Genomic DNA, 16,077 nt, shown 5'->3' with positions numbered 1-16,077 from the left:
TATATATATTCATTTATATAAATATTTTGGTTACATAAAATATTTAAATCAATAGGTCAGTTATTTAAAAGGAACGACAGCTAACCATATTTAAGAAGAAATGTTAATACTTACATTGTCAGGACCTATTAAACAGCCCACATTTTTCAAGGGACAGAATGTATCAAATTGTCCATAAAAATGTCCACTGCAGGGATTCCATATTAAATAACGACCTTGCTCCCAAGTTAGCACATAGGCAGTTGGACCCTGAAAGAATATGGCCATTAAAACTAGTTTTCAACTATTTATGCAGTGAAGGCCAATAGTAGTTTGCACAGACAATTCATTATTTTACTTGGACCCTTAATTTCTGAAATTTCATGGTTAATGGTGAAAACTACTTTGAAGTTCTAGGTTATGCTGAATTTAAAAAGTAAAGTCGAATGCTTAGTTTTGCAAAATTCTTGCATCTGATACTAGTACAATGACCAAAAAAGGACAGTCATCATCTTACTCAACCAGTATATCTTAAGATTGGCTGAAGAACTATTATTAGTGGAAATAAGCAGTCACTGGCGTTTTCTTCTTAGAGTCAGTAAGACTGCCATTTAAGTCTATAGAAGGCTGATTATGTTTGAATAGAAATATTTCTATTTCTAATATAGTAATTTACATTTGATAAACATTTGTAACTATGTAAATGCATAGTAGATTTGGAAGGATATGTACCAAACAATTAAGAATGACTGTACCTGGGGAGGGGAGTGGAATTGGGGGTTGGGGAAGTAGAAGTCCCTTGTCAAGGTATTCTGGATCTTCTGACAAAGGACTTCTACTTTTTACACAGAATACTTACGTATTGTTAGATTCTATTTTTACAATGAGACTTTTTTTATTATTTATTTAAATTATTATTTATTTATTATTATTATCATTTATTCCCCCTGTATGATTTCACTTGATGCTCACAACAGTTTTCTGGGGAAGACGGGGCAGAAATTATCCCACTTTTCTATAAAACCCAGAGTTGTGGAGTGACCTACTTAGTGTCACACAGCTAATGAGGAGTGGGCACAGAACCTTGAACTTCAGCCTCATAACTTCCAAGCCCAGTGTTCTTTTATTGGGACCAGACTATCTGGGAGATAATGATGGAGAATGAATTTGAATATGAATATGATACTACTTTATTACCTGCCTTGCAGCAACTCATGCTATCGAATTTCCAAGGATTCCTAGAGCCTTGTGGCCTCTTTGGATAAACTGCTCTAATGTATGTGAATTTTCTAAACTTACCTATTTGTATCACAAATGTAGGGATATTTGTAGTGGGCTAGGGAAAAATTCTAATAGTCTCCAATCTAATAAAAATAACAATGTTAATATAAAAATAAAGCTGCTAACATTCTTTTCATTCCTCCTTATCTGGCTTATTCCCCTTTGCATGCCAGGCTAGCAGCAGATACCTATAGAAGCAGTAGGCATGAAAGGAGAGATCTCTAACCTTACCACACACACTCCTTTGGATCCTCTTCATTGCAAAGCATGAAGACTACCACATCATTAAGGGAATCTGAATTCTTGGGAACATGGCTGGGAAGAGGCCCATACTAAAAGGACAGAGCTAGGTGGGGGCTTTGGATGGTAAAGGGTTCGGGTTTGCCAAAAAATAATCTGAAGTGTTGCATGGGGCCCTGAGGACCACTGAAAACCATTTCATGTCTTATCACTGGTAGTTCTCTCTGCCTGTTATGGCATCTGTGGGCCACTTTCCTAGCAACCCAAAGGATCGTTATGAAAATATGTCCTGTGTGTGATCTGGAACACACAACTCGATTAGACAACTATACTCCTCTGTTAAAGGCAGCCTATGTGGTCTTACCTCAGGAATAGCATTGCCCATCAACAGCCAGGCCTTCTTACCCAGAGACAGAAAGTAATTACACAATAGTACTGCATGTTCTTCTTCATCCCCTGCCAGGAGATCAAGAAATTGCTGACAAAAAGAAAAAAAAGTTATGTTGTATGACTCAATGCTTTATTCTGGATTGGTTGTGCAGGATTCTAATATGCCATAGTAGAGGTTAGTGTCTTGAAGTGTAAGACCTATAATCTTGCCCCAAATTTTGATACTATGTTGATAATTCATTTTTTTAAAAAACCACTTTTAGTGGGCATGGTGTTTTCTCTGACATTGATGATGTGGATTTCAAGAATCAATACTCACTATGATTGTGGTAGGGTCGGGGAGAAAAATTTCAAAGTTTTGTTTTTATTTTTAATGTATATATAGTTCATGTGCTAAACGATCTTTAAAGCACATTACTTCATTAAACTTATTTAATTCTGGAACAATTTGCATATTTTACAGATGAGCAAGTTGAGGTACAGATTAATAAGGTAACACTTAGGAAGTAGTAAAGCCAGTCTAGCTCTAGAGCAAGGGTCACCAGCCCCCCAGCTGTGGACTAGTGCCAGTCTGTGGCCTGTTAGGAACTAGGCTGCACAGCAGGAGGTGAGTAGCAGGTGAACAAGCATTACCACGTGAGCTCTGCCTCTTGTCACATCAGTGGGGGCATTAGATTCTCATAGGAGTGCAAACCCTATTATGAATTGCACATGCAAGGAATCCAGGTCGTGCAGTCCTTATGAGAATCTAATGCCTGATGATCTGAGGTGAAACAGTTTCATTCCGAAACCATCCCTGACTCCACCTCTGACTGATCCGTGGAAAAATTGTATTCTACAAAACTAGTCCCTGATGCCAAAAGGGGACTGCTGCTCTAGAGTACACAAATTCTAGTCTTTCAGTAACTTCTTATAGATGTCTCAAAGTTGTAGAAATTTTATCTCTAAAATTGTCAACATTTATGTTGCCAAAATGTATTGGGGAACAAAAAATTTAAAGTGCACTTAAATTTCTTCAATTTAGGGCTATACTTCAAAGGAAGTTGTATAATACAGTTCAGTTTTATGCAAAAGCAGTACAACATGAGATCCAGAAGTAGAATTAATACCTGTGATAATATATGCTTGTTTCATACTACCTATGATGTATTTGAGAGATTATGCAGCATACATAGATTGTAAATTCCATGAGGGCAGAGACTATGTTTATTTCATTTATAGCCAGAATTTAGTACAGCATCTGGTATGTGGTAAGTGACCAAGAAGTACATACTGAATAAATAATAATTTGCCATGCCTTACAAAGCCCACAAATTAAGGAATATATCATTTCTAATTATAATATAGAATATAATTTTGGTATTTTTCATAAAAAAAACCAAGAAGTTTTACAGTAATACTGGGAGGGTAAATCAGCATTAAGACATCTGAAGTGTTACTTTTAAATTTTTTGTGTAATTAATTTTTTGTTAACTTCTGAACCTTGAGAAAATTGAACCAGGAAGAAAAAATACTTCAAAATTTAGCTCATATTACTAAACAGCCAATTAGATTTTTATGGCTAATGAATGTTGCAATTTAAAATTATGCAAGTCAGTTAGCTAATATTTCATTAAGTCAGCTCAAGTTACTAAATCTGTGAAGAAGAACTACTTACATCAGATGTGCTCCAGAGGTCACAGATACCACCAAATGAGACAGTGTCAGGCAAGAAGGGAATCAAGGACACATATCGAGCCACCAGTTCCTGTATAATCAAAATGAGCTTTACAAACATAATTTCTAATAAAACAGAATGCTGCATCCCCTACCTCATTTCTTAAATCTCAAATATTACAAACATTTACATGTACAAAATGAAACTAATGCTCACTAAATATTGTATTAATATCATCTCCATCCTCACCAAACATCCTATTTGGAAGGTTATTGTTATTACCCATTCTTTACAGATGAAGAAACTGTGTCCCTTTGACAAGTCTTTTTTTATTTTCTTTCATTTCGCACTACTTTACTTTCTGATATAAAAAGACTTTCTAGAATCATCTTGAATTTTCACTTGGCCCAGTCTTCAAAGCAATCATTTCTCTAAGGAGCCCTGGTTGAGAGGGTAATAGTACTTGGGAACCAAGACATGTGGTTCCCAGTAGTACTTGGGAACCAAAACAGTGTGAGGTTTCAGTGCATTTACACATTGTATAATGTTGAAATCAGGGTAATTGGCATATCCATCACTTTAAACATTTATCATTTCTTTGTGGTGATAATATTCAAAATCCTCCCTTCCAGTTAGCTGGAAATATACTATACATTATTATTAACTGTATTCATCATACTCTGTAATAGAACACTAGAACTCATTCTTCCTAACTGTAACTTTGTACCTGTTGAACAGCCTTTCTCCATCTGCACTCCTGCCTTCCCTCCCCAGCCTCTAGTAAACACTATTCTACTCTCTACTTTGAGATAAACTTTTAGTTTCCACATATGCATGAGATCATATTGTCTCTGCCCTTCTGTCCTGGCTTATTTCACTTAACATGCCCACCAGCTTCACCCATGTTGTCGCAAATGACAGAATTTCATTCTGTTTTGTGGTTGATTGGCATTCCATTGTGTATATATACCACATTTTCTTTATTCATTCATCCATAGATGGGTACTTTTCTTGATTCCATATCTTGGCTATTGTGAATAGCACTGCAATACACGTGTGAGTGCAGATACTTCTTTGATATACTGATTTCATTTCCTTTGGATATATACCTAGTAATGGGATTGCCAGATCACATTGTAGTTCTGATTTTAATTTGTGAGGACCCTCTGTACTGTTTTTCAATATTGGCTGTATTAATTTACATTCCTACCAACTGTGTATAAGAGTTCCTCTTTCTTCAGACCCTTGCCAGCATTTGTCATTTTTTGTCTTTCTGAAAAGAGCCATTTTAACTGGAGTGAGGTGGTGTCTCATGGTTTTGATTTGCATTTCTCTGATGATTAGTGATGTTGAACATTTTTTCATTTGTTTGTTGGACATTTGTCTTCTTTTGAGAAATACCAATTCAGCTCCTTTGCTAATTTTTAAATCAAACTATTTGGGGTTTTCTGCTATTGAGTTGTTTGAGTTCCTTACGTATTCTAGATTTTAACCCCTTGTTAGACACAGCTTGCAAATACTATCTCCTATTCTGTGTAGGTTGTCTCTTGACTCTATTGATTGTTTCCTTTGCTGTGCAGAAGCTTTTTAGATTGATGTAATCTCATTTGTCTGTTTTTGCTTTTGTTGCCTGTGCTTTTGAGGTCTTATTAAACAAAATCCCCTCCAAATTTCATGAAGTACTTCCCTTGTATTGTCTTTTAATAGTTTCATAGTTTCAGTTCTTACATTTAATTCATTAATCCTTTCAGAGTTGATTTTTGTATATGGTGAGTGATGGGGGCTCTAGTTTTATTTTTCTGCCTGTGGATGTCATTTTTCCAGCACCATTTATTGACCAGACTGTCCTTTTTCCCAATGTGTGTTCTTGGTGCCTTAGTCAAAAATCAGTTGGCTGTAAATGCATGGACTTATTTCTGGGTTTGCTATCCTCTTCCATTGGTCTATGTGGGTTTTTAGACCAGAGCCATGCTGTTTTAGTTACTACAGTAGTATATTTTGAAGACAGGTAGTGTGATACTTCCAGTTCTTTGTTCTTTTTACTCAAGGTTACTTTGGCTATTTGGGATCTTTTCTTATTTCCATATGAATTTTAAGATTTTTTTTTCTATTTCTGTGAAGAATGTCTTGGTATTTTGATAGTGCATTGAATCTGTAGATTGCTTTGGGTAATATGGATATATTAACAATATTAATTCTTCCAATCCATGAACACAGGATATCTTTCCATTTATTTGTGCCTTCCTCAATTTCTTTCATCAGTGTTTGTAATTTTCTTTTCTTTTCTTTTCTTTTTTTTTTTTTTTTTTTGAGATGGAGTCTCGCTCTGTCACCCAGGCTGGAGTGTAGTGGCACGATCCTGGCTCACTGCAAGCTCCGCCTCCCAGGTTCACGCCATTCTCCTGCCTCAGCCTCCCGAGTAGCTGGGACTACAGGTGCCCGCCACCACGCCTGGCTAACTTTTTTTGTATTTTCAGTAGAGATGGGGTTACACCGTATTAGCGCAGGATGGTCTAGATCTCCTGACCTCGTGATCTGCCCGCCTCGGCCTCCCAAAGTGCTGGGATTACAGGCGTGAGCCACCACGCTGAGCCCAGTGTTTGTAATTTTCATTGCAGAGATCTTTCACCTCATTGGTTAAGTTTATCCCTAGGTATCTTATAAATTTTTGTAGCTATTGTATATGGGATTGCTTCTTGATTTTTTTAAGCTAGTTTATTATTGGTTTATAGAAACACTACTAAATTTTCTATGTTGATTTTGTTTCCTGCAACTTTACTAAACTTATTTATTAGTTCTAACAGTTTCTTGATGGGGTCTTTAGGGTTTTCTAAATTTATGATCATGTCACCTGCAGATGAGAACAACTTGACTTCCTCCTTTCAAATCTGGATGCCCTTTATTTATTTCTTTTGCCTAATTGCTCTAGCTAGAACTTTCAATACTATGTTGAATAGAGTTGGAGAAAGTGGGCATCCTTGTCTTGTTCCTGATCTTAGAGGAAAACTTTTCAACTTTTCACTGTTCAGTATGATGTTAGCTGTGGGTTTGTCATTTATGACCTTTATTGTGTTGAAATATGTTCCTTCTATACCCAATTCATTGAGTTTTTATCATGAGGGATGTTGAATTCCATTGAATTCTTTTTCACCATCTGTTGAAATGATCAAGTGGTTTTTGTCCTTGATTCTGTAAATGTGATATATCACACTTATTGATTTGCCTGTGTTGAACCATCCTTGTATCCCTGGAATGAGTCCCACTTGACCATGTTGCATTTTTTTAAATATATTATTGAATTTTGTTTGGCAATATTTTGTTGAGGATTTTTAGAGCTATGTTTATCCTAGAATATAGGCCTGTAGTTTTACTGTTGTTATGCCTCTGGTTTTGGTATCAGGATAATGCTGGCCCATCAAATGACTTTAACAGAGTTCCCTCTTCTTTAATTTTTTTTGGAATAGTTTGAGCAGAATTGATGTTAGTCCTTATTTAAATATTTGGTGGAATTTAGCAGTGAAACCATCAGGTCCTAGGCTTTTCTTTGGTAGGAGACTTTTCATTACAGCTTCAATCTCATTACTTGTTATTGTTCTGTTCAGGTATATTTCTTCATGATTCAGTCTTGGTAAGTTGTATATGTTCATGAATTTATTTGTTTCTTCCAAGTTTTATAATTTGGTTCATAGTTGTTCAAATCAGTCTCTTATAATCCTTTGCATTTCTGTGGTATCAGTTGCAGTGTCTCCTTTTTTATTTCTGATTTTATTTAAGTCATCTCTCTTTTTTCTTATTCCAGCTAAAGGTTTGTTGATTTTGTTTATCTTTTCTAAAAATCAGCTCTTTGTTGCATTGATCTTTTGCATTTTTAAGTCTTTATTTTGTTTATTTCTGCTCTTATTTTTATTATTTCTTCCCTTCTACTTAATTTGGGTTTAGATTCTGTGTGCTGTATTCCAAATAATTTCTTTGCTTGTGTATTCTAGTTCAATAATTCTCTTTATATTTAACTGTATGTAATTTACCTCTTATTTAACTGTATTCAATGTTTTGTTTAACCTGTTTAATTTCTAATTTTAACTATTATATCTTTTATTGTTGTAAGTTCCACTTGGTACTTTAAAAAATCTGCCTGTCAATTCCAATGCTCTATTGTTTTTTAATTATACTTTAAATTCCCCAAATTTCTTAAATATATTAAACATGTCTATTTTATATTTTACATCCAATAATTCTTCTGTCTGGAGTTACTATGGCTTGATTCTTCAGTTTGTTGTTTTTGTGAATGAACTCTTACCTTCTTTATGGTGACTTACTTCTTCATTGATGATCTTTCATTGTATGTTCATGTTGCTTGGAATTTTTTTCTGTGGAATTTTTTTGAGGCTGAGTTAGAAGGGCATTCTTCTAGGAATATTTGTGGTATTTATGTTTGCTTTCAACAGGGATCTAGGGGCATTACCAACAGGAAATACTTTCAACTAGATTTTCAGTTGAAGTTTTTTTGGGTTATACAGGTAGTATAAATTCCAGTCTCAAATGTGAGTAAATACAGAGTAGGGGTTAGAAAATTTTCTTTTTTTCTCTTCCATCCAAAGTCAAGACTGAGACAGGCAGTGTTCCTTCTTTAGACAGGGCATTTCCTAGTTTATCCATTGATGGTATTATCCTGAAGAGTCCCAACTCTGCATTTGAGTCTCTAATTCAGTCTTCCAGGCTGCTGTAGCCCCATGCATTATCCCTGTCTCCCACAGCCTTGTGGTCATTGAAACCCAGCTATAGTCATTAGGAATTATCAGATGACCTGAGAGAAAACACTATTTCAAGCTTTCATCATTGTAGAATCTTCCTTTCTTATTTCTTGTCTCTTATATTTTCCCTATCACTTTACTTTCATTTCAGCCATGACTTGTTAGATATTTTATTCATCACTCTTAAGTGTTCTCTACTGGGAGAAATTTTCTGTACATCTACTATGCTAGGTAGAATAGAAGTCCCTATTATTGTTTTCTATAAAAATTGAGTAATATAAAAAGCAAATGAAATGTAGAACACAAAGTGGGGTTTTTTGATACATCTATATCTACAAAAAGATATATCATTACCTTGTTTCTAAATTAGTATATTAGTGACTATTAGTAGCAATAACTTCCTATATTATCCACTCTCCAAAGGCAGTTATGGGTTATGGTATCCACGTAAAATTAGCCTGGTTAACATATTGCCTTCTGATTCACACAAGTTTGTGATGGGTATGGTGCTCTGAAGCCAGAGAATGGTGCATACATATTTAATGGCCCAGTGTGGAAGTACTTTGGAATGATGGTCTAAATGCTGAAAATACTTAAATATTTGAAATAATTTTTGCTTAATTTGAACTCAGTGATGCATATAGCATAAGGCGTAATACTGGATAGTTATCTTAGTACAGTTGAATGTGTATAACTTCTGAAGTCAGAGGCATCAGTTCAAATCCTAACAAAGTGATTGAGAATACATAATGAAAACATGTTTATGTAATACATTTTGGAAGTGTAAAGCATTTTCCATATGTTAATTTTCCAACATATGGAAACTGTCATCCCTGGTACCTTTAGACTTTTTTTTTTTTTTTTTTTTTTTGAGACAGAGTCTTGCTCTGTCACCCAGGCTAGAGTGCAATGACACAATTTTGGCTCACTGAAACCTCTGCCTCCCAGGTTCAAGCTATTCTTAGGCCTCAGCCTCCCGAGTAGCTGGGACTACAGGCATGCACCACCACACCAGGCTAATTTTTGTATTTCCAGTAGAGATGGGGTTTCGCCATGTTGGCCAGGCTAGTGTCAAACTCCTGGCCTCAAGTCATCTGCCCGCCTTGGCCTCCCAAAGTGCTGGGATTACAGGCATGAGCCACTGCCCGGCTGCCTTCAGACTTTTCTAAAGGAAGAAAACCTCATGTTAATAAAAATGTTTTAATCATTACTTTTGTCATTAATGATCTCAATATAGTTAACATCTTAAGCACTATGAAATATGGTAATTAAAATGGCAATATATTGAAATGTGAAAACAGTTTTAGCACAGCACTTATTGACTATGAAATACTTACTGCAGTTGCCTGTAGATTATTGGGGTAGACATTAAGGAGCTCCTGAGGAGGGTTTAAAGGTTTGAGATAACGTGTGATAAAAACAGTTTTTCCGCTTATATCAATTACTGTTGTAAGGCACTGACGATTTGGAAACTTTAAGGCACATTCAGCTTGAAACTTCTCAGTTGCTTGAAGTAATTTCTCATCTTCCTGAGACTCAAACTTCAAAAAGAAAGACTTCATGGAGTTTATGTATGATTACAAGAGAGAAAGTACGTGTTCAGGTTCCACAGTCAACATGCAGGAAATGTATGGTTTGGGAATATGACTGACTCCTTACAAAGCTGTCATGTCCTGGTGTCCCTGCAGCTTTATTTAAATTAAATTTGTAGTTTGAAAATTAGACCGACTCATTAAATACTTAAAATATATTTGACAGGATTGAAATAAAGTAGCAGGTAAGCAGCCATATGGAAACTACTACATTAATAATCTATGAAAATTAAACTGTGATGTACTAATTCTGATTGATGAGGCTAGAATTAGGCAGTAGAGTTTTGTGTGTATTTTGATGGTGGTTTTAAGTGTGCAGACTGGGGGCGGCCTCAGAAAATCTAACATCTCATATGTAAATCTTAAGCAACTCATGTTAAATGGGCAGCAAATTTATGGATCTATATCAATGTGTTAAAATGTTTCAAGTCCATAAGCAGTGAAATAACTGATAGTAATGGATCTCAAAGGAAAAAAGAGGCAGAACTAGAAACATCAAATGTATAAGAATTATTTTAAATAACTGGTTGCTCATCTTGGTTCTCTGAGCCAAGATGAGCAAACAATTCCCAGACTTTTTTTTTTTTGAGACAGGGTCTTATTCTGTCACCTAGGCTGAAGTGCAGTGGCACAAACACAGCTTACTGTACCCTCAAACTCCTGGGCTCAAGTGATTCTCCCACTTTGGCCTCCTAAAGCAATGGGATTACAGGCGTGAGCCACTACATCCAGCCACCAATTCCCAGACTTTTAAAAAGTAACTCAAAGCAGATGAAACAGAACGAATGTAGATTTCCTTTACACAGATATTGTCATTTCCCCCGCTAAAGCTGCTACTAACAAAAATAACATGAAAAAGAGTGGGTCTTTAAATATCTTTAAATTTTTTTTGTATAAAAATATTTTCATAGTTGGTTACATTTTAAAGGATTTCAGAACAAATTGAAAATTTTATTTTAAAAATTAATTTTGGGGGCTGGGCACAGTGTCTCACACCTGCAATCCCAGCACTTTGAGAGGCTGAGACAAGAGGATCACCTGAGCTCAGGAGTTTGAGACCAGCCTGGGCAACATAATGGGACCCTGTCTCTATTAAAAAAAACAAAACAAAACAAAACAAACCAGGTGTAGTGATGCGTGCTTGTAGTCCCAGCTACTTGGGAGGCTAAGGTAGGGGGCTCACTTGAGCCTGGGAGGCGGAGGTTGCAGTGAGCTGAGATTGAGCCACTGCACTCCAACCTGGGCAACAGAGTGAGACTCTGTTAAAAAAGAATAATAATTTTAAAACAGAATTTAGAGGCAGTGCTTGAAAATGTTTTTGACATTGTGATATATTTGTTTTCTCAGTCTTTCCCACAAAGTAAGATTCCTGACTTCAGGGATTTTGTTTTTTTATCTCCAGTGTGGAGAATACTACTTGGCACATAGTGAGTATTTAACAAATGAGTGAATGAATGAGGCAATGGAAAACACTTCATTACTTTTTATGACCTCAAATAGAATCTTGATTATCCCAGTTGTTCTTGTCTGTCCCTTATATTGGGGCTGAACTGTGGCTTCTATTTCAGATTTGATTACTATACCCTAAGAAGTTGGAGTAGTGGTTGTAGGGGTTATTTAGGATGGAGACATCTCCAGAAGCCTCCTATATATCCTCATAAAATGTCCCTTGACATCTAAATCTTAACATCATCACAGTCATAACTGCCTACTGCTGAGCATAGTGCCAAGACATAGTAGCTACCTAATAAAAGTTACGATGAATATGTAACTAAGTGAAAGAGGTAAGCTCATACGGCTTTGGTGTAGGTGTATCACAGATTTCTAATGTAGAATGGTCAGTCCAGGAGTAATTGTAATTGTGGAAAAATGGAGAATTATAAAACAAGAATGATGTGCAAAAAAGGACACAGTTGAATTCATCTGTGTTCCTCTAAACTATTTCATTTACTCATTCATCCAAGTTTTGAAAAATGTTGGGAGTCTGAAAAATTCCAGGCACTCTGGATAAATGAGTATGGAAGAATCCTCCAAAAGAACTTTTAGTCTACAGGAGAACATTAATAAGCAATCAGGGACTTGAGACCTACAGTGCTGTGGGAGCATGTAAGAGAGGCAGCTATAGGCACTGTCCAAAAGAACAACAACAATCTTGAATCAGTACTGATTATTGGCCTTCCAAGTTAAAAAAAAAAAAAAAAGTGTGTCTAAAGCTTTTTCTACCACTTTGATTGGAATGTTCTCTTGAGTCACTTGCCTCTATAAGCAGTCCTTCTTGAGGCCTGTGTTTGAATATTCCTTATGTACACCTAGCATACACATGGTAAGCATTTAGTCTTTAATACTTGTCTAGGCCACCAAGATGCCATTTTATGGTGTGAAACAGGAATTTAAGGGTTAGTAGTATGCTATGTTAGTGATCTAAGAAGTGCCAAGGAGAAGTTAAATACTGAAAGAATTTGGGTCATTTATGATGAAACAAATTAAGGTGGAGCTGACAAATTTCAGTTTGATTCAACAGAAAATTTGAAAGGTTCTTGACTGGCTCAATTCTTTGGCCTCTAATGTAAACATTTATAAAAAACTGAATGGGTGTATGTTGCCTTTGAAAAGCTACACTGGCCAGGTGCAGTGGCTCACACCTGTAATCTCAGCACTTTGGGAGGCTGACGCCGGAGGATCACTTGAGCCCAGGAGTTTGAAAGCAGCCTGGTCAACAAAAGGAGACCTCAACTCTACAAAAAAACAAAATTAGCTGTGCCTAGTGGCACATGCCTGTGGTCCCAGTACTTGGGAGGCTGAGGTAGGAGCATCACTTGGGCTGAAGAGGTCGAGGCTGCAGCAAGCTGTGATGGCACCACTGCACTCCAGCTGGGTGACAGGGCAAGACCCTCTCTCAAAAACAAAAAACAACAACAAAAAAGAAAAGCTGTACTGAGACAGCCCCAACCCACCAGAAATAACTTTCAGAGATACACTGTAAGAAGCAGCTCGTGGGTTTTATAGATTTGCAAAGAGTAGAGCTAGCTCCCAGTATGCAGGTGACATTCAGACTGATGACTTCTTAGATTCAAAGCTAACTAACAGTCTTTCTGATAAAATGAAATGGGCCAAAAGATAAGGCAGGACATTCCTCATGGAACTGGAGACATCTGTAATTCAATGCCCAGGCATTACACATACGTTAGGACATAACACCTGTCCCTCAGGTGGCAGTGGACAGAAGCAGCTAATTAAAGCCTAATAACTATTGACCAATAAAATAGTAAAACAAAATACTTAGTACCTTCTTAAGCATGTTACTCATCTATCAGAGGCAAGAAAGAAAGAAAGAAAAAGAAACAAGAGGCAGGCTTTAGTAACAAATAATCTTTAAAAAAACATTTTTAACAAGATCATGTAAGTGATATTAAAATAAGAGTTTCAGGAGTTTCTACCCATCTTTACAAATTTTCTATTGGTAAATATATTTAAAACATCCTATGGAATGGTTCCATATGGCATGGTGGTAGAGGAGAGACTCTAATCTGCTAATCCGGGAAGTATTGCTGTAAGTGGAAAAACAATTCCAGGTTGTCGACCCTATAATTTTAGGATGAGACCTTCTCTTTCCTGAATTGTCTGCAAGTGAATCACTGAGCAGTGTTTTCTGCCACTGCCTCTTTTGGACATAAGGGTTCTGTCAATCAACATGCCTTCCTTATCAAACAGCCACAAAGAATCTGCCTTCCATAGGGGTTTTTAAAGCCCTCATTTTAGAGGTCTAAGATAAATGCTTTCTACAGCCACAGTGCGGTAGTGACCTGCCACCAAAGGCAGAATCTGACTGCCATTTAATAGCTTTAGGGAAGAAAGGCTGCAGGACTTGAGGACTGTGGTTCAGAGCCCTGGAGGCCTCTTTAAAGTCCTGCAGTAAGAAGTCAGGGCCCGTGAGGGATGCCTAGTGTGGAGGAGGCTTGGGCTTTCATCCTTTCTGCCAGGATAGACTGCTTTCACGTGTTTTAGAAACACACCCCCAAGGTGGGGTCCTAGCTGACTGCCTGTTCTTCTGTTACATATACATAGAAACAGCAAAATCATCTTTTGTCTGGAAGTATTTTTGCGTGTAAACATGTTTGTTGGCGTTCATTTGAATTTATATTATACATGAAGACAAACATTCAGAATATATTTTCCCTTTCTAAAATATTTTGAAATGCATATATCTAGAGAAGCACTGTTTTACTGACAAAATATACAATTAATTTAAATTTCAGTGCATTGCAGATGGGAGATAGTGATAATATTTTTCTCTGGGAACCAAACTGTAATACTGGAAAAAAAGGAGTATGTTTGTTTTTTTCCATCTCTATCTAAGTCTTAATTATAATGGATAGACTAGAGTAAGCACAGTAATCTGTGCACTATAGGTTAGTAGTTAACAACTTACGCTTACATGTGAATGTAAGCTTGGAGGAATTTTTATTTGCTTTTCTAGCCTACTGTACTCCCAGTGCCTAAGAAATGTCTGTCACATAGAAGATGTGCAGTAAATATATGCTGAATATGTATGGTTTAGAGTCAGACAGACATGTGTTACCTCTGCCTATGTCACCCTGCATAAATTGAAGCTTATTTTCCTCTTCTGTAAGTTGGAGACCCCTTGTCCAAGGCACCTATGCATATTCAGGTCAGAACATGCATCCAAGGTTTGACATAGTGCTAAGGACAAAGTACGGATTCAGTACATCATGGTGGTGGTTGTTGATGTTATTACTGTATTTGTTTACATATGAATAAGAGGTCACCATCAATATATTCTCCCAAATCCAATGAGGGCAGTATGTATAAATGCTGTACAACTATGTTACAGGAAGACATTTATTTCTTAACACATTTATGCCTGAGGTTGCAATTTTTTGAATTTTTGCAATCAGACCTTGGAAATGACCTTGAGAGGTAGGATATAAATAACTCCCACATGCATAGCGTTCCAGTAATGGAACACTAGGCATAAATAGGTTTAATGAAGGTTCAGGGACAGTTGCTAACCAGTGAAAGTTCTGGAAACTCTTTTCTAGAGCTGTTTAAAAGCATACTTGTACGTATATTTATTTCATGAAATGAATTGAGGTGACTCATGAAGGTCATCTAGTCTTATGATCCTATGAATTGATTCAATGCATACCATAGCCAAGGATGTAAGATCAGACATGGAAATGTATTCTTGCCAATACTTGTCAAATAAAAGAGCAATCTGATTTTCTAGTTTGTGATATTTCATTTTCTTCACATTGAGAACATTCTTCTAGAAGTAGAGCATGTTTATATTTGTCTTGCTTTGACTAAAAGTCTTAAGTTTTAGGCAAAGCAAGACAAATATAAACATATTGCTGATTGACCCGATTACTGGTTCAGTGAAAGTACAAACCCACACATCTGTTTTCTCACCACCATTCTGTCTAAACTGAAAGAATAATAAATGGAGATTGAAGTAAGGAAGGCTTTGTTTGTGTAAGAAAAAGTTCATAAAAGTATAGCCTAGCAAGCATTTCTTGTGTTTTATCAACATAGACATGGGTTTCCAAACTATAAGTAGTTACCTTTTCTCGAATGGACTCTCCAGGAACCAGCTGGGGCTCAATGGTAATAAAGAGGGTAATGTAGGAGCCTTCACTTAAGCTTCGGACAGAATCAAAACCCCACTCAAGAATCATATTTCGCTCCTTACTGTAGCCCAGAAGAACTGGGGGAATATCTATTTTAAATGTTCCATCAATCTGTGAAGAAAATATGACTTGGTAAACATCCTGATGCTTTTTCCAACAGAAGTTCAGAGGCAAGTGTCAACTCCTTATTGTTTAATAAATTGAACCAAAATTGCTCAGACTGGCATTCAAAGCCAATCCCATCTTTCTAATCTCATCTCTCTAAGCACTCGCCAGAAAGGGCTCTGTACTTCCTTGCCTTCTTTTCATTGTTTAGCAGAGGGTATACTGAATATACAATTTGCTTAGGTTCAAATCTTGGTTTAAACGCAGTTTTGGGTTCAAAACTTGGTTTACAAATGAGGAATCTGAGGCTTCCTCATTAGTAAAAAGAGACAATAATAGTATCTACTTTGTGGGGTTGTTATGAGTAGTGAATGAATAGATATAAAACACTAAGAAAAATGTCCAGCATATGGTAAGCAATCAATAAATATTGG

The 16,077-nt window shown here is 36.4% G+C and overlaps 1 protein-coding gene across 3 annotated transcripts in view; it reads right to left on the bottom strand.

The window, feature by feature from the left end:
• CC2D2A (coiled-coil and C2 domain containing 2A) overlaps positions 1 to 16,077 on the bottom strand; it is a 143,228-nt gene that overhangs the window by 11,792 nt on the left and 115,359 nt on the right. For 2 of the 3 annotated variants that reach the window (XR_010111923.1, XM_008952124.5), the window contains exons 29-33: positions 15,473 to 15,649; positions 9,636 to 9,839; positions 3,548 to 3,637; positions 1,865 to 1,978; positions 115 to 249 (exon numbers count right to left, since the gene is read on the bottom strand). Coding sequence is in view for 2 of the 3 variants with exons in the window: in XM_008952124.5 (XP_008950372.3) it covers positions 115 to 249; positions 1,865 to 1,978; positions 3,548 to 3,637; positions 9,636 to 9,839; positions 15,473 to 15,649 (720 nt within the window). In the remaining variant the exon portion in view is untranslated. Of the gene's footprint in view, positions 1 to 114; positions 250 to 1,864; positions 1,979 to 3,547; positions 3,638 to 9,635; positions 9,840 to 13,176; positions 13,198 to 15,472; positions 15,650 to 16,077 lie in introns of all 3 variants that reach the window. The other variant, XM_055111204.3, reaches the window with a different exon arrangement.

This window comes from Pan paniscus, chromosome 3, assembly GCF_029289425.2.
Source record: "Pan paniscus chromosome 3, NHGRI_mPanPan1-v2.0_pri, whole genome shotgun sequence".
Taxonomy (NCBI): domain Eukaryota; kingdom Metazoa; phylum Chordata; class Mammalia; order Primates; family Hominidae; genus Pan; species Pan paniscus.
The sequence above is the reverse complement of the archived record's forward strand: the minus strand, read 5'-3'. Positions and strand labels throughout refer to the sequence as shown.